The sequence below is a fragment of the Stegodyphus dumicola genome, chromosome 8 (assembly GCF_044657685.1).
Source record: "Stegodyphus dumicola isolate Sdum_Otavi_A_Nest chromosome 8, ASM4465768v1".
Lineage (NCBI taxonomy): Eukaryota > Metazoa > Arthropoda > Arachnida > Araneae > Eresidae > Stegodyphus > Stegodyphus dumicola.
This window is the reverse complement of record NC_140775.1, coordinates 167,282,963-167,308,634: the sequence shown is the minus strand read 5'-3', so window position 1 is coordinate 167,308,634 and position 25,672 is coordinate 167,282,963. Positions and strand designations below refer to the sequence as shown.

General features: G+C 36.5%; 2 protein-coding genes across 2 annotated transcripts in view; both read left to right on the top strand.

Annotated features, from left to right (window-relative positions):
- Nucleotides 1-1,229: 1,229 nt before the first annotated feature.
- LOC146996024 (uncharacterized) lies at nt 1,230-12,412 on the top strand. Its single transcript, XM_085823047.1, has 4 exons — nt 1,230-1,951; nt 6,181-6,483; nt 10,274-10,576; nt 12,099-12,412. Exons 1-4 carry the CDS (start codon nt 1,261-1,263, stop codon nt 12,410-12,412), a joined length of 1,611 nt encoding a protein of 536 aa, XP_085679173.1. The 5' UTR covers nt 1,230-1,260.
- A 1,441-nt stretch (nt 12,413-13,853) lies between these two features.
- LOC118196043 (uncharacterized) overlaps nt 13,854-25,672 on the top strand; it is a 62,175-nt gene continuing 50,356 nt past the window's right edge. Inside the window, exons 1-8 of the mRNA XM_085823045.1 lie at nt 13,854-13,884; nt 14,075-14,380; nt 15,907-16,212; nt 17,885-18,190; nt 19,717-20,022; nt 21,547-21,852; nt 23,377-23,682; nt 25,206-25,511. Coding sequence (XP_085679171.1) covers nt 13,854-13,884; nt 14,075-14,380; nt 15,907-16,212; nt 17,885-18,190; nt 19,717-20,022; nt 21,547-21,852; nt 23,377-23,682; nt 25,206-25,511 — 2,173 coding nt within the window. The remainder of the gene's footprint in view (nt 13,885-14,074; nt 14,381-15,906; nt 16,213-17,884; nt 18,191-19,716; nt 20,023-21,546; nt 21,853-23,376; nt 23,683-25,205; nt 25,512-25,672) is intronic.

Genomic DNA, 25,672 nt, shown 5'->3' with positions numbered 1-25,672 from the left:
CAATTCCTTACAAGATTTGTTTGATGCACGTGTAAAGTCATTACATTTATGGAAGCAGAAAAAATTAAATATGTGCAGTGCTCTCGACGGGATTCGAACTCCGGAATTCCTGACGGACGTGCTTTTAATTAAATTAAGAAGATACGCATTAAGAAGAAAATAACTTATAATATTATTACTTGACTAATTAATTAGTCTAATACAAAAGACGTGAGACTTTAGGAGGCAGTTCTGAAAGGAAATTTATCTTCATATTAAATACATAGAGGAATCTCAGTTCAGATTATATGTGCGACGCAAAGCACATTCTAAGTTTAATTTCTCAAAGTCTTAGTAAATTATATTTAATTTAATGTAATAAAATTCATTTTCTAAAATGATAGGTGCTAGAAGGAATTTTTTTATTTATATCAAAGTTAAAATATTTCTTAATATAACAGTAAAAATTAAAATACCTTACCAAAACATTTGTCATTATTCGGTCCCCGAAATTATATACACTTCCTTCTGCTGCTCACAGAACGGATTTTATCATACATTTATCGAAAATGAGAGAGGAGCTTAAACATCAAGTCAGAAATAGTATAAAGTGTTATAAGAAATTACTCCTAAAATAGTCATCTTACGTTAATAAGGATACATATTTGAATTTAAAGAATATGAAAAATGTTAATATTTCACGAAAACACTGAAAATTTCAGAACATATATGATGAATTTAATCATTTCACTGTTTGGTTTAATTCTAAGTATAACTGTAGAACGTAATTTCAAAGCAAATGACTCTAAAACTGTAAAAGAAGTTCAAAATCTGCGTTTCTTAGACGGAAAGAATTCTTTATTTCTAAATTTATTGAAAATATTCATTATTAAAATTATAATAAATTTCTGTCGAAACGTGGAGCAGAAACCGTAAGTGATTAAACTCAGAAATTAAATTCATCTAACATAGTTCCTGCAACTAAATTCAACAAAAATTAATATTTAGCGATAAGGGTTTTAAAATGGCTAACCTGAGTTTTCTACCCACACACTACGTCAGATGAATTCTCAGACGCACGGAAAGCAGCTGCTTCTTGGTATTCAAGCCCCGCCTGCGACACCTAGAAAGCTCTAGAGAAACAGGTGGTGACGAAATTGTTGAATTAGCTGCTTTTGAGACACGACAACTAAGATCAAGTCACGATTTTCTCGGTATAAAAGATGCTGCCGCACAACTGGAAAGCATACATTCGAGAACGACCCAAAGCTATCATAAGCCATGGGGTGGCTAACTCGAATAGCTTTTGTGCTCTTCTTCACTTGCATGCAGGTTTATCCTGCTTTAGGAGCTTCAGCTGACATATGGGGGAACCCTAGCACGGCAGAAGGTTTACTACAGGCGTTTACGCAACAACTCCAAGGATCTGGGGCATTTTCGTATGACCAAATGGATGATATATCATCCATCAGCGATACCATTATGGACGCCATCGAGAGAAGTGCTCGCTCGAATAAAAGCTCCAAATCCAAGCTACAAGCTCTGAATATGGCTTTCGCCTCTTCAGTAGCAGAAATAGCTGCGTCTGGAGAGGGAGGACAATCCCTCTCGGTCAAAACTGGAGCAATTATTGATGCATTGGCAAGCGCATTTTTGCAGACCACGGGCACAGTAGATCAAGTATTCTTAAACGAAATGAACGAATTGATAAGTATGTTTACTCAAGCGAGTGTAAACGAAGTCTCCGGAACAGGAGGTGGTTATGGTGCAAGCGCATCCTCCGCAGCTGCTTCTGCCGCTGGTTTTGCTGGAGCACCACAAAGTTATGGTGGTAGTTACAGACCTATTTCTAGTGCTGGTAGTTACAGACCTAGTTCTAGTGCTGCTGCCTCTGCTTCTGCTGAATCAGGTTCTGGGGCAGGAAGACAGCGGGAAGATTCTGGTGCTGCTGCCGCCGCTGCTGCTGCAGGAGGTATGTTTCACATCTCTCTCTCTCTCATCAATAACAGAAGTACCCTCCAAAATAAATTATTAAATTATTTAATTTGTAATTAAAGGTGTTTGCTTTCAAGCATGTAGAAAACGTCATATCCCTCACGATGTATTTGAATGTTAGGTATTTCTGCAGGGCAAAATATATGGTACATGATTTTGTTTGAAGATTTTGCTTTGATGAGCCTGTTTTATTATAATATGCTTGAATCATGTTATTATTTTATGATTTAAACAATAGTTATCTTGATCTAACAATTTGGCAATAACGTTGCATTTCGGCAGTATCTAGGTAAGTATGATATCTAAATTAAGTAGATTATCTTTAAATCATTCTGCTATTCTGAGTGCCTTTAAATCATTCGTCAATTCTGTGTTCAACCATACATTTGTAGATTCACAATCATCGAGCTTCTTAACATTTCATTTTCTGAAGAGTCTTTTTCCCTGAAATTATTTCACCTGAATTTTTATAATTTAAAGAAGGAATCTCTCTTTATGAGTGTAAGAATTATTTTTCTAGAAAATGCTTCTGTGAGTTTCATGAAGTGGAAAGACAAAATTTGAGTTTGAAGATTTTGAAGACTATTGGTTTTTTTTGCAATTGAAGTATTTTTAAACGAAAATCCAGTTTGAATTGGGTTTGCGATGAATCATATGTTTTTCAAAAGAAAATTATGAATGTTTTGCTTTTGAAAATAATGGAGGGCTATTATCAACTGGTGGGTCTTGTTAACAAAATATTGCATGTGAATATTATTAGGGATTTTTAGGTCCTTTATAGAGATGAACATGACCACTCTTCTATGGGATCAGACCAGACTTATTCACTCTTCGAACTGAATTGGTTCTTTTTTATGATACACTGCTCATCCTCGATGAAAAGACCTGGAAGTTGGATTGAATCGAGGGTTAGGAAGGAGGGAGCGAAGAGCGGAAGGAATCGAATGAACAGTGGGATCGAGAACTGTTAGCGAGAATGGAGGGAAGAGATTAAAGAAAGGAACGAGCAGCGGGATCGAAAGAATCGGCTCATTCTCAGGATGATTTACGATAGATATAGGATAGATTTTTTAGAACTGTAGTTTTGAGTTTGCTTAAAACATTCTTTCTACATAGAACTAAAAATAAAATTTTAGAATAAAAAATCTGAAAAAGTTGAGAAATGATCAAATTTAAACTCACATTTAATATGGGATGATAAACATTTTTTTCTTCACTAAAATGAGAATAGGGCATTCTTGGCACGCTTCCAACAAGAGTTGTCAGTGGGCGAGCTCTAAAAGAGCTACATGTTTTCCCCTTTTTACGTTTTGAGGCAGCGGGGACTTGACAAGAGAATAGAAAAGAGTGAAATGCCCACTGCCCAGGTCCGAGCCATTGTGTATGAAACTATTCAGAGAAGAATGCCGTTAATATCTGGACCCATGTTTACACCGATGGATCAATGATTCAGTGAGGTACTGGAGCTGGTGAAGGAATCTATTTTAACCATTTTGCATTCTATAAGGAAGTGGTAAGAGGTACTACCAGTTTTGATGGTTAAATTGAGGCTATATTTATTGCTTTGAATCAGTTGAGCACTCGGAAGAGTAATTTCGCTCAGGCTGTTATTTTGTCCGATAGCAAAGTCACTTTGCAGGCTATCTCCAACAACAAATTTTGTACTTCCAAACGAATTGACGAATATAGGAAGTTTCTCAACACTCTGGCAGATTCAGTTGTCTTGCAGTTAATTCTTGCTCATTGTGGCACTGAGGGAAATGAAAGGGGCGATTTCCTGGCAAAGAAAGGAACGACTATTCTACAAACCATTAATAACCATATGACTTTTAATTCTGTAAAACTCCTAATTAAATTAGAATTGAAGAAGAGGTTTACCTCCTACCTATTAAATGAAGCTAAAGGAAAGGTCTGGGAATGTATCACCTGCTCAAAGCCAGTTATTCCAGATTTTCTTTATCGATTCCAGAATCGATTCTTTTAGTCACTGCGGAAACGAATAGTACATGTTCACGTCCGAATCCTGTACTGCATGATTGAGGGAATTATTTAAACTACTTTTCAGAATCTAATCAAATCTTCTTCAATTGATTTGAATTTTCTTTTCATTCGCATTCATCTATCATACTAACTGAGACATTTGTTCCTTCCTCGAGATTTTTTAACTTTCTTGTCACTGCAAAAGAAATTATCTTACGGAGCAAAGAACAAAATACATTTTATTTTTATACTTTTACTTATAAGTATACTTCGAGAAATAGAACATGGTAAATGGTTGTTGGAAAATCGGTAATCAAAACGTAAAAGAAAAGTTATCTCGCAAAAATCTCCGTACACTTATACGTAAATACAAATTTCTGTGACAGAAATTTGCACATATAGCATTTCTGTTAGTTAGTATTTTTTAGGATATCTTGTAGCATCAAACGCCTGAGCATAGAGTTGACTATTTTTTTTTTTTTTTTTTTTTTTAATATCTTTATCAGTGTTTCTCCATCCTTCCATCATTCCTGTTTTTAGTTCGATTCTCGTTTTATGTGGTGTCTTCGTACTCTAATCACTAATTCTCTCCAAGTGTGTTCTATCGGGTTTTGATCTAGTGACTGAGTTGTTGTTTTTAGAACCTGGGAACAATTATGAACACACTAAAAGCGAACGTTGAGAGGCCGTGCGTTTAGGATCTTTATCCTAAAGAATAGAAGTAGTGTTGCTAATACCCATATTTTGAGCGGATAATTTTAAATTATCGTTTTTAAAATATTTAAATAAAGAGCATGGTTCATTACGCCATCAATAAATACTAATTTACTTAAACCTGATGCTGATATGGACCTCAGGAAAAACAATTTATCCATTGCCATGCTTTACTGTTTCAACCAAGTTCTTAGGATTAAGTTCCTCATTTTTATCTTCTCAGTACGCTTTAGGCTTATTTGCTGTTGATTTTGCGAAGAAAAGAATAAGGTTTCTGTTTCTTTTGCACTTTACAAAAAAGTTTCTTCTAGCAGAGCGCTCATGTAGTCACGCTCATCTGAGCGCTATTAGAAGAATTTATGTGATGTAAATATTTTTCATTAAATTATGTAGAAATCTTTACAGCACTCAAACGTGGATTTTTCACAAATTTTCTAACCATAAATCTCTGATCACGTTAACTTTGACAGATGACCACTTTTTTATTTTGAATCCGATTTTCTTTTTAAAATTGATTTGTCATATTCTTCACTGTTCGATGGGATAAATTTATTAATTAAGCGGTATTCCAGATCAATTTTCTATCCTTATGATGAAAATTATCAATTTTCGTATAAAGCCCACCAGCGGCCGAGCGGTAAAGACGCTGAACACTGGTAGTTCGGTCCGAGGTTCGAATCCCGCGAACGGGCTGGCTGCATGGGCGTTTTCGTGGTTTCCCCATGCGTAACGCGTATACGAGCCAGTTTCCCTTAGAAAGTCCTCCACGAAAGGCATCCCTCCTCTTAGGCAGATAGCCCTAGTGTGCTTTGCCATAATTAAAAACACCAACACCAATTTTCGTATAAATTGTTTACTTACGACTACGACACACTTTTATATATTAAATAAAGTATAATGAAGTAAGCAAGCAAAACATAAAGCCAAGCGAAATTTTAAATATTATCAAAATACAAAAGTAAAAAAAATGTGGCGTACGATAATTTTATTTATAAAGATTTACGAAACTGCATTGGTGTACGATCACTTTTCTCGCAAATTTTTATCTATGCCATCTGACATTTTTTAATGTTATAAAACACAAAAAAGTCAGAATTAAACGTACAAATTCATAAAGTGCAAAAACACTTCTGGGAACCACTGTAAGTCCCTTTTCTAAGAGATACTGCTCCTGAAGAAGAGGGATTAGATTCCTAGAATCGAAAGTGTTTTATTGAATATCTGCGCCAAACTCAGTTACATCTTTTTTCTTAATTTTCAATTTAACGTTTGCGTGTTTCTCTCCCAAATAACAAAATTTATTCACCAAATTTCATACAAATTTACCAAACATTGACAAAATTCGAAAAATGGTCTCAGACTTAAAAACTCAAAGTTGATAATACTGTTCTTCAACAAAAGTCCGTCTCCTAACTTAAGCAGTTAGGAAGAATTTCGTCGAATTATGAAAAAGATTTGGTACGTTTACTAATGTTGTGTCCGCTTAAATAAAAACTTTGTGTATTTTGAAAGGTTATGGAGGCGTAGGATATGGTCGTGGCTACGGAGGTGAGTCCAGTGCTTCTGCTGCAGCTTCTGCAGGTGGAGCTAGACGTGGTGCTGGCGGTGAAGGAAGAGACGCTGGAGCTGCTGCAGCTGCTGCCGCTGCCGCCGCTGCTGCAGCTGCTGCTGGACGAGGTGGTTACGGAGGCAGAGGTGGAGAGGGTGCTGGCGGTGCCGCTGCTGCCTCTGCTGCTGGACCAAGACGTGGATCTGGAGAACATGGAGAAGGCGCTGCTGCCGCCGCCGTTGCTGCTGCTGCGGCTGCCGCTGGAGGTATGTAGTTCCGCCCTAATTTGTTTAAAAACATGTAGAATTTTGGACATAAACCTGCTTTGAGATCTATATTATTAAAAGCGCTCTACGGTAAACTCTAATTCCTATACTCATTTCTTTACCCGGCAGTAATTCCTCTCTAGCTGGAAGAGTATTCTAAAGCACATCATCATTTTGTTAGTTTTGTCAAGTTGCATAACGTCTATCAATAACATCCAATAAATAAGCATCCATGAACAGGTGCAACAACGAGTATATAGCAATAAATAAAATACAAGAAGTTTAATAACAAATCCTCAGTAATGTGTACCAGTTTCCAATTTTCATTAATGTTAAGCAATATGTACCAAAGAATGAACTATTCTTATAAGCATTTAGCAATGCGTACCTAAATGTACCAAGATTGCTTTAGATAAGGGTGGACATGGCGCTACACCAATTAACCAATATGGTAGAGGTGTGGTGCCCACGTCCTCCATCACTCATTCACTCCCTCATTTTGTTAGTGTAATTTTCAACCGATTGCGATTAATGTAATCACCTCTTGGTTTCTCAGTGATCATTCGAAATCGAAAACGGTACCAAATACATTCTAATTCTAGTGGTTTGCGTACACAATAGAGCCGAAAAAATTACTTTTACATTCTTGATCAAGATACAAGATGAAGATGAAGATCAAGATTTTACATTCTTGATCAAGAATACTCAGATAAATTTGATCATAGTACTCCATACTTCGCAAAAGAAATTTTGTTTATGATCCTATTTCGCTTTCTTTATGGCCCTCTTATTTAAAGCGCCAAATGCTTTTTGTAGTTTACTCTCTTTTCGGTTCTCACCGACTCCGGCAGATCAGGAATTTGAATAATCTTTCTACGGGCTCTAACATGTCTCTTTAATTTCTGAAGGGAAGGGGTCCACCAAGACGAATCTTTTCCATTTGATTTAGATTTAATCACCAGTCTCTTAGACATTTCTTCCTAAACATGCGACTCAAATTCTAAAATTACCAAATTTAATTCCTCTTTACTGTGACAATTATTTATACAATATATTGTATAAATAACGAAATACAATACGATCTATACAATCAATTTGTATTATCTTCGAAGACACGGAAATATGGTAGTAACTTCTTGACAAACTTCCCCACTTTCCACTTATGCCTAAAATAAATAACTCGACTTTGTGCTAACTCAGATTCACTGTCCGTCTCAACAGTAATGTAACGATGATCACTAAGAGACTCATTCTCTAAAATCTCCATTTTAATGTTCTCTGTATACGTACCAATTGAACTCGGGACCAGATCTGTCCAACCGGTGCCAACTGATGACACGAAATTTTGCAAAGGATCACTTTCATTAAAAAGAATCAAATCTAATTGTAAAATATACTCCATAGTTAAAATTCCTCTTTGATCAATGATAGAATGATAGACGAGCCCCATTTAAAATGCTTAGAATTAAAATCTCCCAATATAATAAAATTATTTGATAAATCTATCAGTACCTTCTCTACACGTATTAGATGATCTTCTATGTTCTCCGCAGTAGAGAAATATATAGAAACAATAGAAAGCGTGTCTTCTTGTATAATGCAGCTGACACATGTAATTGAATCGTAAATATATTTCACATAAAAATTAATTTTCTCGATAGCAATAATTATGGCAGTTCTTCCGTCCTTAGCGTTTACAACCCGCCTTTCTCTTCTCTGATATGCCAGGTTATCCCCAATACAACAAGGCTCCTGCAGGGTTAAGAAGTCAGGCGCAAACTGTACAATTTTATCTAAACACGAGAGTTGGAACGCTGCAGCTGCGCAATGTTTTAAGTTTGTATTTAAAATCTTCATATAAAAATCCAAATATTTAAAACCAATGTAGATCAAAATCAAACCATTTACAATATAATTCATTAAACAAAATATAAATAAAATTTATATGTACAGATAAAATGTCAATGTACAGGTTAAATTAATTTTCTATATACAAGTTAAACTCTTCCTTCTCTACTTTAATATACTTACACACAACGGGGAGGGATACAAATAAGTAAATCTTCCCCGATGAATCTTGAGTAGATATAAATTATAATGAAATTCAACAAACAAGTTTTATCAACACAAAAAGAGTCCCCATCGAAGTGCAAGTATAAATTAAAGGATAAATAAAACGAAATGTCAAGATGATCTCTGAGATACATAACTTCTTCCTTGAATACCGAGCAGGTACGAGGAAAGAATCATATGCACAGTCATAATTTATACCATAATGTTCACTATATTCTAAATAATTACAGCATCCAAGATTCTCATTCTTGCAATCCCGTCTTTCATGATTGAGGTAGCATAGACCACCGTGTAACACAAATTTACAAAATTTTCTGGTGTGGCCAAAGCAAAAGCATTTAGAACATCTTTTCGGATTTTAGTAAAGACGTGCAGCGTATGACATCCAGTCTAAAGCCAACCGTTCATATTCAAGAACGGTACCCTGATGTGTGTACGCAACAGAAGACGAAAAACGTTCTTTTACATTGACGTGTGTACGCAATAGACGCTGAAATAAAATTTTATTTTTAAAAACATTTCTGAATAAGTTTTAAAGTAATTTTTATCATCGAAATTTTTAATACGAGTATTTAGCTATCATTCCTGCTCGAGTGCAATTTCTGCCTCAGTAATCCGATAAATAATTTCGACTTCTAAATACTCCGTTTTTTTATGGAAGTGTTTAGCTTGTACGAATTGTCTGCTGAATATTACGTGATATTAACAGTATATTGAACGCAACTGAGGAATTTAGTGCAAATAATTTATACCTCTGCAGCGAGACTCAAATCAGTTAAACTCTAACCTTTGTCAGGATACGCAGCTCAATCTGTTTTGTGAATTTGAAAGATGTTTCAAACTACGTAGAGAAACAACATATAGTTACCTTTAATTTGACTAGGTAATTAAGAATATCACAAAATGCACGTTTGTTTCTACTATTTTGATGTCCGAAACGCTTATAATTAGAGTTGAAATATTTTGATCCCTTTTATAGACATTAGAACAAGCCTGAGGAAGAACACGTAATTGGACATCTGTTCTAATAATTCGTTCCGGATTTTAAAGCTTGCTGTTTGACTTAACGCCATGAAATTGACACAGATAGGTCTTTGATATAAATGTTATTTATGTCCAACCAGATTAGAATCCGAAAATTTTATTATCTTCCTGGTATATTAATTTAATCTACATTACCGTTAATTTTCCTATTTTCTTTCCTTTCGGATAAAGTATAATATATTACTTTTGCGGTTAGATCTCCTTTCCTGATTATTTCAATTCTACGCTTCTGTATCATGTTACTTTGAATAGTTTCTTAAAAACTAAGGAGTGAAGTATTTGGTAAGATCCTTATTTTCCATATAATTCGAATTAAGGATTTATATTTCAAAACTTCGATCTCAAAGTTTCGTATTTTTTTTTAAATATTACCTTCATTTTTTCCGACATTAAAGCTTCTTTTTATGGTGGATTGAGCTGTCTAATAAAACATTTATACATAACATATGAATTGATATTACTGTACGAAAAACAAACTTTTATTAGGTATCCCAACATGATGTGATTTTATGGCCGAAAAACTCAAATTTGATAATACTGATTTTTAACAATTGACCGTTTCATAACTTAAGTGTCAGGACAATTTTGAAACGATTGTTCGTCGAATTATGAATGTTTAGAATGTTTACTAACGTTGTTTGACCCTAAAATAACATCTTCGTGTCTTTTAAAGGCTATGGAGGCCGAGGATCCGGTCTTGGCTACGGAGGTGAGGGCGGTGCTTCTGCTGCTGCATCTGCCGGTGGAGAAGGACAAGGTATGGGCGGTGAAGGAAGAGACGCTGGAGCTGCTGCTGCCGCTGCCGCTGCTGCTGCTGCAGCCGCTGCTGGACGAGGTGGTTACGGAGGCAGAGGTGGAGAGGGTGCTGGCGGTGCCGCAGCTGCCTCTGCTGCTGGAGCAGGACGTGGAGCTGGAGGACAAGGCGAAGGAGCTGCTGCCGCTGCCGCCGCCGCTGCTGCTGCTGCGGCTGCCGGAGGTATTTAGTTCCGCCCTATTTCACTTAAAAATATGCGGAATTTTAAACATAAGCCTGCTTTGAGTTCTACCTTAGCGCTTTAAGCAAAACCCTAATTCCTGTACTAATTGCTTTACCCTACAGTAATTCCTATCTAGACTCAAGAGCTTCCTAAACGGCATCATCGTTTTTTAGCTTAATTTGCAACTGATTGCTATTATTGAAATCACCTCTTGGTTTCTTAGTGGTCTTTCGGAACCGCAACACTGTCCAAAAAACAGTCAAACTCTATTGATGCGTGTACGCAATAGACGTTGAAATAAATTTTATTTTTAAAACATTTCTGAATATGTTTTAAAGTAATTTTTATCGTCGAAATTTTTAATATTTAGCTATCATTCCTGCTCGAGTGCAGTTTCTGCCTCAGTAAATCGATAAATAATTTCGACTTCTAAATACTCCGTTTTTTTATGGAAGTGTTTAACTTGTACGAATTGTCTGCTGAATATTACGTGATGTTAACAGTATATAGAACGCAAGTGAGGAATTTAGTGCAAATAATTTATACCTCTGCAGCGAGACTCAAATCAGTTAAACTCTAACCTCTGTCAGGATACGCAGCTCAATCTGTTTTGTGAATTTGAAAGATGTTTCAAACTGCGTAGAGAAACAACATATAGTTACCCTTAATTTGACTAGGTAATTAAGAATTTCATAAAATGCACGTTTGTTTCTACTATTTTGATGTCCGGAACGCTTATAACTAGAGTTGAAATATTTTGATCAAATTTATACACATTAGAACAAGCCTGAGGAAGAACACGTAATTGGACATCTGTTCAAATAATTAGTTCGGATTTTAAGGCTTGCTGTTTGACTTAACGCCATGAAATTGACACAGATAGGACTTTCATATAAATGTTATTTATGTCCAACCAGATTAGAATCTGAAATATATATTATATTCCTGGTATATTAATTTAATCTACATTACCATTAATTTTAAATACCTTCCTGTTCTTTTTCCTTTCGGATAAAATATAATATATTACATTTACCGTTAGATCTCCTTTTCTGATTATTTCAATTCTAAGCTTCTCTATCGTATTACTTTGAATAGTTTGTTAAAAACTAAGAAGTGAAGTATTTGGTAAGATCCTTATTTTCCATATAATTCGAATTAAGGAGGTATATTTTAAAATTTCGATTTCAAAACTTCCTATTTTTTTTAAATATTACCTTAATTTGTTGCGAGATTAAAGCTTTTATTTATGGTGGATGCCGCTGTCTAATAAAACATTTATACATAACATATGAATTAATATTACTGTACGAAAAACAAACTTTTATTAGGTATTTCAACATTGTGTGATTTTATGGCCTAAAAAAACAAAGTTGATAACACTGTTTTCGAAAAATTGACGGTTTCCCAACTTAACTGTCAGAACAATTTTGAAACGATTGTTCGTAGAAATATAAATAAGGTTTAGTATCTTTACTAACGTTGTTTGACCCTTAAATAAAAGCTTCGTGTCTTTTAAAGGGTATGGTGGCAGAGGATACGGTCGTGGCTACGGAGGAGAGGGCGGCGCTTCTGCTGCTGCATCTGCTGGTGGAGCAGGACGTGGTATGGGCGGTGAAGGACGAGACGCTGGATCTGCTGCTGCCGCTGCCGCAGCTGCTGCTGCAGCCGCTGCTGGACGAGGTGGTTACGGAGGCAGAGGTGGAGAGGGTGCTGGCGGTGCCGTAGCTGCCTCTGCTGCTGGAGCAGGACGTGGAGCTGGAGGACAAGGCGAAGGAGCTGCTGCCGCTGCCGCCGCCGCTGCTGCTGCTGCGGCTGCCGCTGGAGGTATTTAGTTCCGCCCTATTTCACTTAAAAACATGCGGAATTTTAAACATAAGCCTGCTTTGAGTTCTACCTTAGCGCTTTACGCAAAACCCTAATTCCTGTACTAATTGCTTTACCCTACAGTAATTCCTATCTAGCCTGAAGAGCTTCCTAAACGGCATCATCGTTTTGTTAGCTTAATTTGCAACTGATTGCGATTATTGAAATCACCTCTTGGTTTCTTAGTGGTCACTTGGAACCGCAACACTGTCCAAAAAACAGTCAAACTCTATTGATGTGTGTACGCAATAGACGTTGAAATAAATTTTATTTTTAAAAATATTTCTGAATATGTTTTAAAGTAATTTTTATCGTCGAAATTTTTAATATTTAGCTATCTTTCCTGCTCGAGTGCAGTTTCTGCCTCAGTAAATCGATAAATAATTTCGACTTCTAAATACTCGTTTTTTTATGGAAGTGTTTAACTTGTACGAATTTTCTGCTGAATATTACGTGATGTTAACAGTATATAGAACGCAAGTGAGGAATTTAGTGCAAATAATTTATACCTCTGCAGCGAGACTCAAATCAGTTAAACTCTAACCTTTGTCAGGATACGCAACTCAATCTGTTTTGTGAATTTGAAAGATGTTTCAAACTGCGTAGGGAAACAACATATAGTTACCCTTAATTTGACTAGGTAATTAAGAATTTCATAAAATGCACGTTTGTTTCTACTATTTTGATATCCGGAACGCTTATAACTAGAGTTGAAATATTTTGATCCCTTTCATACACATTAGAATAATCCTGAGGAAGAACACGTAAGTGGACATCTGTTCGAATAATTAGTTCGGATTTTAAGGCTTGCTGTTTGACTTAACGCCATGAAATTGACACAGATAGGTCTTTCATATAAATGTTATTTATGTCCAACCAGATTAGTATCTGAAATATTTATTATCTTCTTGGTATATTAATTTAATCTACATTACCGTTCATTTTAAATATCTTCCTGTTCTTTTTCCTTTCGGATAAAATATAATATATTACGTTTACCGTTAGATCTCCTTTTCTGATTATTTCAATTCTAAGCTTCTCTATCATATTACTTTGAATAGTTTGTAAAAAACTAAGAAGTGAAGTATTTGGTAAGATCCTTATTTTCCATATAATTCGAATTAAGGAGGTATATTTTAAAACATCGATCTCAAAACTTCCTATTTTTTTTTTAAATATTGCCTTAATTTCTTCGGAGATTAAAACTTTTATTTATGGTGGATGCAGCTGTCAAATAAAACATTTATACATAACATATTAATTGATATTACTGTAGAGATTCTTTGTCCCTAACCATATGATATTTCTTAAGTATCTTGTACGTTTAGGTACTCGGAAGTGTTATTTAACGTCAATCCCATACTTACTATTTAACGATCAAATCCGCAAAGCAAGTTAACTTTTACGAGAATGACACGCATGAAAAACAAACTTTTCTTAGGTATCCCCACATGATGTGATTTTATGGCCGAAAAACTCAAATTTGATAATACTGATTTTTAACAATTGACCGTTTCCTTAATTAAGTGTCAGGACAATATCGAAACGATTGTTCGTCGAATTATGAATAAGGTTTATGATGTTTACTAACGTTGTTTGACCCTAAAATAAAATCTTCGTGTCTTTTAAAGGGTATGGAGGCAGAGGATACGGTCGTGGCTACGGAGGTGAGGGCGGTGCTTCTGCTGCTACATCTGCCGGTGGAGCAGGACGTGGTATGGGCGGTGAAGGAAGAGACGCTGGAGCTGCTGCTGCCGCTGCCGCTGCTGCTGCTGCAGCCGCTGCTGGACGAGGTGGTTACGGAGGAAGAGGTGGAGAGGGTGCTGGCGGTGCCGCTGCTGCCTCTACTGCTGGAGCAGGACGTGGAGCTGGAGGAGAAGGTGAAGGAGCTGCTGCAGCTGCCGCCGCCGCTGCTGCTGCTGCGGCTGCCGCTGGAGGTATTTAGTTCCGCCCTATTTCACTTAAAAACATGCGGAATTTTAAACATAAGCCTGCTTTGAGTTCTACCTTAGCGCTTTACGCAAAACCCTAATTCCTGTACTAATTGCTTTACCCTACAGTAATTCCTATCTAGCCTGAAGAGCTTCCTAAACGGCATCATCCTTTTGTTAGCTTAATTTGCAACTGATTGCGATTATTGAAATCACCTCTTGGTTTCTTAGTGGTCACTCGGAACTGCAACACTGTCCAAAAAACAGTCAAACTCTATTGATGTGTGTACGCAATAGACGTTGAAATAAATTTTATTTTTAAAAACATTTCTGAATAAGTTTTAAAGTAATTTTTATCGTCGAAATTTTTAATATTTAGGTATCATTCCTGCTCGAGTGCAATTTCTGCCTCAGTAAATCGATAAATAATTTCGACTTGTAAATACTCCGTTTTTTTATGGAAGTGTTTAACTTGTACGAATTGTCTGCTGAATATTACGTGATGTTAACAGTATATAGAACGCAAGTGAGGAATTTAGTGCAAATAATTTATACCTCTGCAGCGAGACTCAAATCAGTTAAACTCTAACCTCTGTCAGGATACGCAGCTCAATCTGTTTTGTGAATTTGAAAGATGTTTCAAACTGCGTAGAGAAACAACATATAGTTACCCTTAATTTGACTAGGTAATTAAGAATTTCATAAAATGCACGTTTGTTTCTACTATTTTGATGTCCAGAAAGCTTATAACTAGAGTTGAAATATTTTGATCAAATTTATACACATTAGAACAAGCCTGAGGAAGAACACGTAATTGGACATCTGTTCAAATAATTAGTTCGGATTTTAAGGCTTGCTGTTTGACTTAACGCCATGAAATTGACACAGATATGTCTTTCATATAAATGTTATTTATGTCCAACCAGATTAGAATCTGAAATATTTATTATCTTCCTGGTATATTAATTTAGTCTACATTACCATTAATTTTAAATATCTTCCTGTTCTTTTTCCTTTCGGATAAAATATAATATATTACATTTACCGTTAGATCTCCTTTTCTGATTATTTCAATTCTAAGCTTCTCTATCATATTACTTTGAATAGTTTGTTAAAAACTAAGAAGTGAAGTATTTGGTAAGATCCTTATTTTCCATATAATTCGAATTAAGGAGGTATATTTTAAAATTTCGATCTCAAAACTTCCTATTTTTTTTTTAAATATTACCTTAATTTGTTGCGAGATTAAAGCTTTTTTTTATGGTGGATGCCGCTGTCTAATAAAACATTTATACATAACATATGAATTGATATTACTGTACGAAAAACAAACTTTTATTAGGTATTTCAACATTGTGTGATTTTATGGCCGAAAAAAACAAAGTTGATAACACTGTTTTCGAAAAATTGACGGTTTCCCAACTTAACTGTCAGAACAATTTTGAAACGATTGTTCGTAGAAATATAAATAAGGTTTAGTATCTTTACTAACGTTGTTTGACCCTTAAATAAAAGCTTCGTGTCTTTTAAAGGGTATGGTGGCAGAGGATACGGTCGTGGCTACGGAGGAGAGGGCGGCGCTTCTGCTGCTGCATCTGCTGGTGGAGCAGGACGTGGTATGGGCGGTGAAGGACGAGACGCTGGAGCTGCTGCTGCCGCTGCCGCAGCTGCTGCTGCAGCCGCTGCTGGACGAGGTGGTTACGGAGGCAGAGGTGGAGAGGGTGCTGGCGGTGCCGCAGCTGCCTCTGCTGCTGGAGCAGGACGTGGAGCTGGAGGACAAGGCGAAGGAGCTGCTGCCGCTGCCGCCGCCGCTGCTGCTGCTGCGGCTGCCGCTGGAGGTATTTAGTTCCCCCCTATTTCACTTAAAAACATGCGGAATTTTAAACATAAGCCTGCTTTGAGTTCTACCTTAGCGCTTTACGCAAAACCCTAATTCCTGTACTAATTGCTTTACCCTACAGTAATTCCTATCTAGCCTGAAGAGCTTCCTAAACGGCATCATCCTTTTGTTAGCTTAATTTGCAACTGATTGCGATTATTGAAATCACCTCTTGGTTTCTTAGTGGTCACTTGGAACCGCAACACTGTCCAAAAAACAGTCAAACTCTATTGATGTGTGTACGCAATAGACGTTGAAATAAATTTTATTTTTAAAAATATTTCTGAATATGTTTTAAAGTAATTTTTATCGTCGAAATTTTTAATATTTAGCTATCTTTCCTGCTCGAGTGCAGTTTCTGCCTCAGTAAATCGATAAATAATTTCGACTTCTAAATACTCGTTTTTTTATGGAAGTGTTTAACTTGTACGAATTTTCTGCTGAATATTACGTGATGTTAACAGTATATAGAACGCAAGTGAGGAATTTAGTGCAAATAATTTATACCTCTGCAGCGAGACTCAAATCAGTTAAACTCTAACCTTTGTCAGGATACGCAGCTCAATCTGTTTTGTGAATTTGAAAGATGTTTCAAACTGCGTAGAGAAACAACATATAGTTACCCTTAATTTGACTAGGTAATTAAGAATTTCATAAAATGCACGTTTGTTTCTACTATTTTGATATCCGGAACGCTTATAACTAGAATTGAAATATTTTGATCCCTTTCATACACATTAGAACAATCCTGAGGAAGAACACGTAATTGGACATCTGTTCGAATAATTAGTTCGGATTTTAAGGCTTGCTGTTTGACTTAACGCCATGAAATTGACACAGATAGGTCTTTCATATAAATGTTATTTATGTCCAACCAGATTAGTATCTGAAATATTTATTATCTTCCTGGTATATTAATTTAATCTACATTACCGTTCATTTTAAATATCTTCCTGTTCTTTTTCCTTTCGGATAAAATATAATATATTACGTTTACCGTTAGATCTCCTTTTCTGATTTTTTCAATTCTAAGCTTCTCTATCATATTACTTTGAATAGTTTGTTAAAAAATAAGAAGTGAAGTATTTGGTAAGATCCTTATTTTCCATATAATTCGAATTAAGGAGGTATATTTTAAAACATCGATCTCAAAACTTCCTATTTTTTTTTTTTAAATATTGCCTTAATTTCTTCGGAGATTAAAACTATTATTTATTTTGGATGCAGCTGTCAAATAAAACATTTATACATAACATATTAATTGATATTACTGTAGAGATTCTTTGTCCCTAACCATATGATATTTCTTAAGTATCTTGTACGTTTAGGTACTCGGAAGTGTTATTTAACGTCAATCCCATACTTACTATTTAACGATCAAATCCGCAAAGCAAGTTAACTTTTACGAGAATGACACGCATGAAAAACAAACTTTTCTTAGGTATCCCCACATGATGTGATTTTATGGCCGAAAAACTCAAATTTGATAATACTGATTTTTAACAATTGACCGTTTCCTTAATTAAGTGTCAGGACAATATCGAAACGATTGTTCGTCGAATTATGAATAAGGTTTATGATGTTTACTAACGTTGTTTGACCCTAAAATAAAATCTTCGTGTCTTTTAAAGGGTATGGAGGCAGAGGATACGGTCGTGGCTACGGAGGTGAGGGCGGTGCTTCTGCTGCTGCATCTGCCGGTGGAGCAGGACGTGGTATGGGCGGTGAAGGAAGAGACGCTGGAGCTGCTGCTGCCGCTGCCGCTGCTGCTGCTGCAGCCGCTGCTGGACGAGGTGGTTACGGAGGAAGAGGTGGAGAGGGTGCTGGCGGTGCCGCTGCTGCCTCTACTGCTGGAGCAGGACGTGGAGCTGGAGGAGAAGGTGAAGGAGCTGCTGCAGCTGCCGCCGCCGCTGCTGCTGCTGCGGCTGCCGCTGGAGGTATTTAGTTCCGCCCTATTTCACTTAAAAACATGCGGAATTTTAAACATAAGCCTGCTTTGAGTTCTACCTTAGCGCTTTACGCAAAACCCTAATTCCTGTACTAATTGCTTTACCCTACAGTAATTCCTATCTAGCCTGAAGAGCTTCCTAAACGGCATCATCCTTTTGTTAGCTTAATTTGCAACTGATTGCGATTATTGAAATCACCTCTTGGTTTCTTAGTGGTCACTCGGAACTGCAACACTGTCCAAAAAACAGTCAAACTCTATTGCTGTGTGTACGCAATAGACGTTGAAATAAATTTTATTTTTAAAAACATTTCTGAATAAGTTTTAAAGTAATTTTTATCGTCGAAATTTTTAATATTTAGGTATCATTCCTGCTCGAGTGCAATTTCTGCCTCAGTAAATCGATAAATAATTTCGACTTGTAAATACTCCGTTTTTTTATGGAAGTGTTTAACTTGTACGAATTGTCTGCTGAATATTACGTGATGTTAACAGTATATAGAACGCAAGTGAGGAATTTAGTGCAAATAATTTATACCTCTGCAGCGAGACTCAAATCAGTTAAACTCTAACCTCTGTCAGGATATGCAGCTCAATCTGTTTTGTGAATTTGAAAGATGTTTCAAACTGCGTAGAGAAACAACATATAGTTACCCTTAATTTGACTAGGTAATTAAGAATTTCATAAAATGCACGTTTGTTTCTACTATTTTGATGTCCAGAAAGCTTATAACTAGAGTTGAAATATTTTGATCAAATTTATACACATTAGAACAAGCCTGAGGAAGAACACGTAATTGGACATCTGTTCAAATAATTAGTTCGGATTTTAAGCCTTGCTGTTTGACTTAAAGCCATGAAATTGACACAGATATGTCTTTCATATAAATGTTATTTATGTCCAACCAGATTAGAATCTGAAATATTTATTATCTTCCTGGTATATTAATTTAGTCTACATTACCATTAATTTTAAATACCTTCCTGTTCTTTTTCCTTTCGGATAAAATATAATATATTACATTTACCGTTAGATCTCCTTTTCTGATTATTTCAATTCTAAGCTTCTCTATCATATTACTTTGAATAGTTTGTTAAAAACTAAGAAGTGAAGTATTTGGTAAGATCCTTATTTTCCATATAATTCGAATTAAGGAGGTATATTTTAAAATTTCGATCTCAAAACTTCCTATTTTTTTTTTAAATATTACCTTAATTTGTTGCGAGATTAAAGCTTTTTTTTATGGTGGATGCCGCTGTCTAATAAAACATTTATACATAACATATGAATTGATATTACTGTACGAAAAACAAACTTTTATTAGGTATTTCAACATTGTGTGATTTTATGGCCGAAAAAAACAAAGTTGATAACACTGTTTTCGAAAAATTGACGGTTTCCCAACTTAACTGTCAGAACAATTTTGAAACGATTGTTCGTAGAAATATAAATAAGGTTTAGTATCTTTACTAACGTTGTTTGACCCTTAAATAAAAGCTTCGTGTCTTTTAAAGGGTATGGTGGCAGAGGATACGGTCGTGGCTACGGAGGAGAGGGCGGCGCTTCTGCTGCTGCATCTGCTGGTGGAGCAGGACGTGGTATGGGCGGTGAAGGACGAGACGCTGGAGCTGCTGCTGCCGCTGCCGCAGCTGCTGCTGCAGCCGCTGCTGGACGAGGTGGTTACGGAGGCAGAGGTGGAGAGGGTGCTGGCGGTGCCGCAGCTGCCTCTGCTGCTGGAGCAGGACGTGGAGCTGGAGGACAAGGCGAAGGAGCTGCTGCCGCTGCCGCCGCCGCTGCTGCTGCTGCGGCTGCCGCTGGAGGTATTTAGTTCCGCCCTATTTCACTTAAAAACATGCGGAATTTTAAACATAAGCCTGCTTTGAGTTCTACCTTAGCGCTTTACGCAAAACCCTAATTCCTGTACTAATTGCTTTACCCTACAGTAATTCCTATCTAGCCTGAAGAGCTTCCTAAACGGCATCATCGTTATGTTAGCTTAATTTGCAACTGATTGCGATTATTGAAATCACCTCTTGGTTTCTTAGTGGTCACTCGGAACTGCAACACTGTCCAAAAAACAGTCAAACTCTATTGATGTGTGTACGCAATAGACGTTGAAATAAATTTTATTTTTAAAAACAATTCTGAATAAATTTTAAAGTAATTTTTATCGTCGAAATTTTTAATATTTAGCTATCATTCCTGCTCGAGTGCAATTTCTGCCTCAGTAAATCGATAAATAATTTCGACTTCTAAATACTCCGTTTTTTTATGGAAGTGTTTAACTTGTACGAATTGTCTGCTGAATATTACGTGATGTTAACAGTATATAGAACGCAAGTGAGGAATTTAGTGCAAATAATTTATACCTCTGCAGCGAGACTCAAATCAGTTAAACTCTAACCTCTGTCAGGATACGCAGCTCAATCTGTTTTGTGAATTTCAAAGATGTTTCAAACTGCGTAGAGAAACAACATATAGTTACCCTTAATTTGACTAGGTAATTAAGAATTTCATAAAATGCACGTTTGTTTCTACTATTTTGATGTCCGGAACGCTTATAACTAGAGTTGAAATATTTTGATCAAATTTATACACATTAGAACAAGCCTGAGGAAGAACACGTAATTGGACATCTGTTCAAATAATTAGTTCGGATTTTAAGGCTTGCTGTTTGACTTAACGCCATGAAATTGACACAGATAGGTCTTTCATATAAATGTTATTTATGTCCAACCAGATTAGAATCTGAAATATATATTATCTTCCTGGTATATTAATTTTATCTACATTACCATTAATTTTAAATATCTTCCTGTTCTTTTTCCTTTCGGATAAAATATAATATATTACATTTACCGTTAGATCTCCTTTTCTGATTATTTCAATTCTAAGCTTCTCTATCATATTACTTTGAATAGTTTGTTAAAAACTAAGAAGTGAAGTATTTGGTAAGATCCTTATTTTCCATATAATTCGAATTAAGGAGGTATATTTTAAAATTTCGATCTCAAAACTTCCTATTTTTTTTAAATATTACCTTAATTTGTTGCGAGATTAAAGCTTTTTTTTATGGTGGATGCCGCTGTCTAATAAAACATTTATACATAACATATGAATTGATATTACTGTACGAAAAACAAACTTTTATTAGGTATTTCAACATTGTGTGATTTTATGGCCGAAAAAAACAAAGTTGATAACACTGTTTTCGAAAAATTGACGGTTTCCCAACTTAACTGTCAGAACAATTTTGAAACGATTGTTCGTAGAAATATAAATAAGGTTTAGTATCTTTACTAACGTTGTTTGACCCTTAAATAAAAGCTTCGTGTCTTTTAAAGGGTATGGTGGCAGAGGATACGGTCGTGGCTACGGAGGAGAGGGCGGCGCTTCTGCTGCTGCATCTGCTGGTGGAGCAGGACGTGGTATGGGCGGTGAAGGACGAGACGCTGGAGCTGCTGCTGCCGCTGCCGCAGCTGCTGCTGCAGCCGCTGCTGGACGAGGTGGTTACGGAGGCAGAGGTGGAGAGGGTGCTGGCGGTGCCGCAGCTGCCTCTGCTGCTGGAGCAGGACGTGGAGCTGGAGGACAAGGCGAAGGAGCTGCTGCCGCTGCCGCCGCCGCTGCTGCTGCTGCGGCTGCCGCTGGAGGTATTTAGTTCCGCCCTATTTCACTTAAAAACATGTGGAATTTTAAACATAAGCCTGCTTTGAGTTCTACCTTAGCGCTTTACGCAAAACCCTAATTCCTGTACTAATTGCTTTATCCTACAGTAATTCCTATCTAGCCTGAAGAGCTTCCTAAACGGCATCATCGTTTTGTTAGCTTAATTTGCAACTGATTGCGATTATTGAAATCACCTCTTGGTTTCTTAGTGGTCACTTGGAACCGCAACACTGTCCAAAAAACAGTCAAACTCTATTGATGTGTGTACGGAATAGACGTTGAAATAAATTTTATTTTTAAAAATATTTCTGAATATGTTTTAAAGTAATTTTTATCGTCGAAAATTTTAATATTTAGCTATCATTCCTGCTCGAGTGCAGTTTCTGCCTCAGTAAATCGATAATTAATTTCGACTTCTAAATACTCGTTTTTTTATGGAAGTGTTTAACTTGTACGAATTGTCTGCTGAATATTACGTGATCTTAACAGTATATAGAACGCAAGTGAGGAATTTAGTGCAAATAATTTATACCTCTGCAGCGAGACTCAAATCAGTTAAACTCTAACCTTTGTCAGGATTCGCAGCTCAATCTGTTTTGTGAATTTGAAAGATGTTTCAAACTGCGTAGAGAAACAACATATAGTTACCCTTAATTTGACTAGGTAATTAAGAATTTCATAAAATGCACGTTTGTTTCTACTATTTTGATATCCGGAACGCTTATAACTAGAGTTGAAATATTTTGATCCCTTTTATACACATTACAACAAGCCTGAGGAAGAACACGTAATTGGACATCTGTTCAAATAATTAGTTCGGATTTTAAGGCTTGCTGTTTGACTTAACGCCATGAAATTGACACAGATAGGTCTTTCATATAAATGTTATTTATGTCCAACCAGATTAGAATCTGAAATATATATTATCTTCCTGGTATATTAATTTAATCTACATTACCATTAATTTTAAATATCTTCCTGTTCTTTTTCCTTTCGGATAAAATATAATATACTACATTTACCGTTACATCTCCTTTTCTGATTATTTCAATTCTAAGCTTCTCTATCATATTACTTTGAATAGTTTGTTAAAAACTAAGAAGTGAAGTATTTGGTAAGATCCTTATTTTCCATATAATTCGAATTAAGGAGGTATAATTTAAAATTTCGATCTCAAAACTTCCTATTTTTTTTTAAATATTACCTTAATTTGTTGCGAGATTAGAGCTTTTTTTTATGGTGGATGCCGCTGTCTAATAAAACATTTATACATAACATATGAATTGATATTACTGTACGAAAAACAAACTTTTATTAGGTATTTCAACATTGTGTGATTTTATGGCCGAAAAAAACAAAGTTGATAACACTGTTTTCGAAAAATTGACGGTTTCCCAACTTAACTGTCAGAACAATTTTGAAACGATTGTTCGTAGAAATATAAATAAGGTTTAGTATCTTTACTAACGTTGTTTGACCCTTAAATAAAAGCTTCGTGTCTTTTAAAGGGTATGGTGGCAGAGGATACGGTCGTGGCTACGGAGGAGAGGGCGGCGCTTCTGCTGCTGCATCTGCTGGTGGAGCAGGACGTGGTATGGGCGGTGAAGGACGAGACGCTGGAGCTGCTGCTGCCGCTACCGCAGCTGCTGCTGCAGCCGCTGCTGGACGAGGTGGTTACGGAGGCAGAGGTGGAGAGGGTGCTGGCGGTGCCGCAGCTGCCTCTGCTGCTGGAGCAGGACGTGGAGCTGGAGGACAAGGCGAAGGAGCTGCTGCCGCTGCCGCCGCCGCTGCTGCTGCTGCGGCTGCCGCTGGAGGTATTTAGTTCCGCCCTATTTCACTTAAAAACATGCGGAATTTTAAACATAAGCCTGCTTTGAGTTCTACCTTAGCGCTTTACGCAAAACCCTAATTCCTGTACTAGTTGCTTTACCCTACAGTAATTCCTATCTAGCCTGAAGAGCTTCCTAAACGGCATCATCGTTTTGTTAGCTTAATTTGCAACTGATTGCGATTATTGAAATCACCTCTTGGTTTCTTAGTGGTCACTCGGAACTGCAACACTGTCCAAAAAACAGTCAAACTCTATTGATGTGTACGCAATAGACGCTGAAATAAATTTTAATTTTAAAAACATTTCTGAATAAGTTTTAAATTAATTTTTATCGTCGAAATTTTTAATATTTAGCTATCATTCCTCCTCGAGTGCAATTTCTGCCTCAGTAAATCGATAAATAATTTCGACTTCTAAATACTCCTTTTTTTTATGGAAGTGTTTAACTTGTACGAATTGTCTGCTGAATATTACGTGATGTTAACAGTATATAGAACGCAAGTGAGGAATTTAGTGCAAATAATTTATACCTCTGCAGCGAGACTGAAATCAGTTAAACTCTAACCTCTGTCAGGATACGCAGCTCAATCTGTTTTGTGAATTTGAAAGATGTTTCAAACTGCGTAGAGAAACAACATATAGTTACTCTTAATTTGACTAAGGAATTAAGAATTTCATAAAATGCACGTTTGTTTCTACTATTTTGATTTCCGAAGCGCTTACAACTAGAGTTGAAATATTTTGATCCCTTTTATACACATTACAACAAGCCTGAGGAAGAACACGTAATTGGACATCTGTTCGAATAATTAGTTCGGATTTTAAGGCTTGCTGTTTGAGTTAACGCCATGAAATTGACACAGATAGGTCTTTCATATAAATGTTATTTATGTCCAACCAGATTAGAATCTGAAATATTTATTATCTTCCTGGTATATTAATTTAGTCTACATTACCATTAATTTTAAATATCTTCCTGTTCTTTTTCCTTTCGGATAAAATATAATATATTACATTTACCGTTAGATCTCCTTTTCTGATTATTTCAATTCTAAGCTTCTCTATCATATTACTTTGAATAGTTTGTTAAAAACTAAGAAGTGAAGTATTTGGTAAGATCCTTATTTTCCATATAATTCGAATTAAGGAGGTATAATTTAAAATTTCGATCTCAAAACTTCCTATTTTTTTTTAAATATTACCTTAATTTGTTGCGAGATTAAAGCTTTTTTTTATGGTGGATGCCGCTGTCTAATAAAACATTTATACATAACATATGAATTGATATTACTGTACGAAAAACAAACTTTTATTAGGTATTTCAACATTGTTTGATTTTATGGCCGAAAAAAACAAAGTTGATAACACTGTTTTCGAAAAATTGACGGTTTCCCAACTTAACTGTCAGAACAATTTTGAAACGATTGTTCGTAGAAATATAAATAAGGTTTAGTATCTTTACTAACGTTGTTTGACCCTTAAATAAAAGCTTCGTGTCTTTTAAAGGGTATGGTGGCAGAGGATACGGTCGTGGCTACGGAGGAGAGGGCGGCGCTTCTGCTGCTGCATCTGCTGGTGGAGCAGGACGTGGTATGGGCAGTGAAGGACGAGACGCTGGAGCTGCTGCTGCCGCTGCCGCAGCTGCTGCTGCAGCCGCTGCTGGACGAGGTGGTTACGGAGGCAGAGGTGGAGAGGGTGCTGGCGGTGCCGCAGCTGCCTCTGCTGCTGGAGCAGGACGTGGAGCTGGAGGACAAGGCGAAGGAGCTGCTGCCGCTGCCGCCGCCGCTGCTGCTGCTGCGGCTGCCGCTGGAGGTATTTAGTTCCGCCCTATTTCACTTAAAAACATGCGGAATTTTAAACATAAGCCTGCTTTGAGTTCTACCTTAGCGCTTTACGCAAAACCCTAATTCCTGTACTAATTGGTTTACCCTACAGTAATTCCTATCTAGCCTGAAGAGCTTCCTAAACGGCAT

What these genes read in the sequence shown, in the direction of transcription:
- LOC146996024 (XM_085823047.1), top strand. Translation starts at nt 1,261, where the DNA reads ATGGGGTGGCTAACTCGAATAGCTTTTGTGCTCTTCTTCACTTGCATG. An exon ending in CGCCGCTGCTGCTGCAGGAG is followed by an intron (nt 1,952 to 6,180) that starts GTATGTTTCACA and finishes GTATTTTGAAAG; the next exon opens with GTTATGGAGGCGTAGGATAT. An exon ending in TGCTGCGGCTGCCGCTGGAG is followed by an intron (nt 6,484 to 10,273) that starts GTATGTAGTTCC and finishes TGTCTTTTAAAG; the next exon opens with GCTATGGAGGCCGAGGATCC.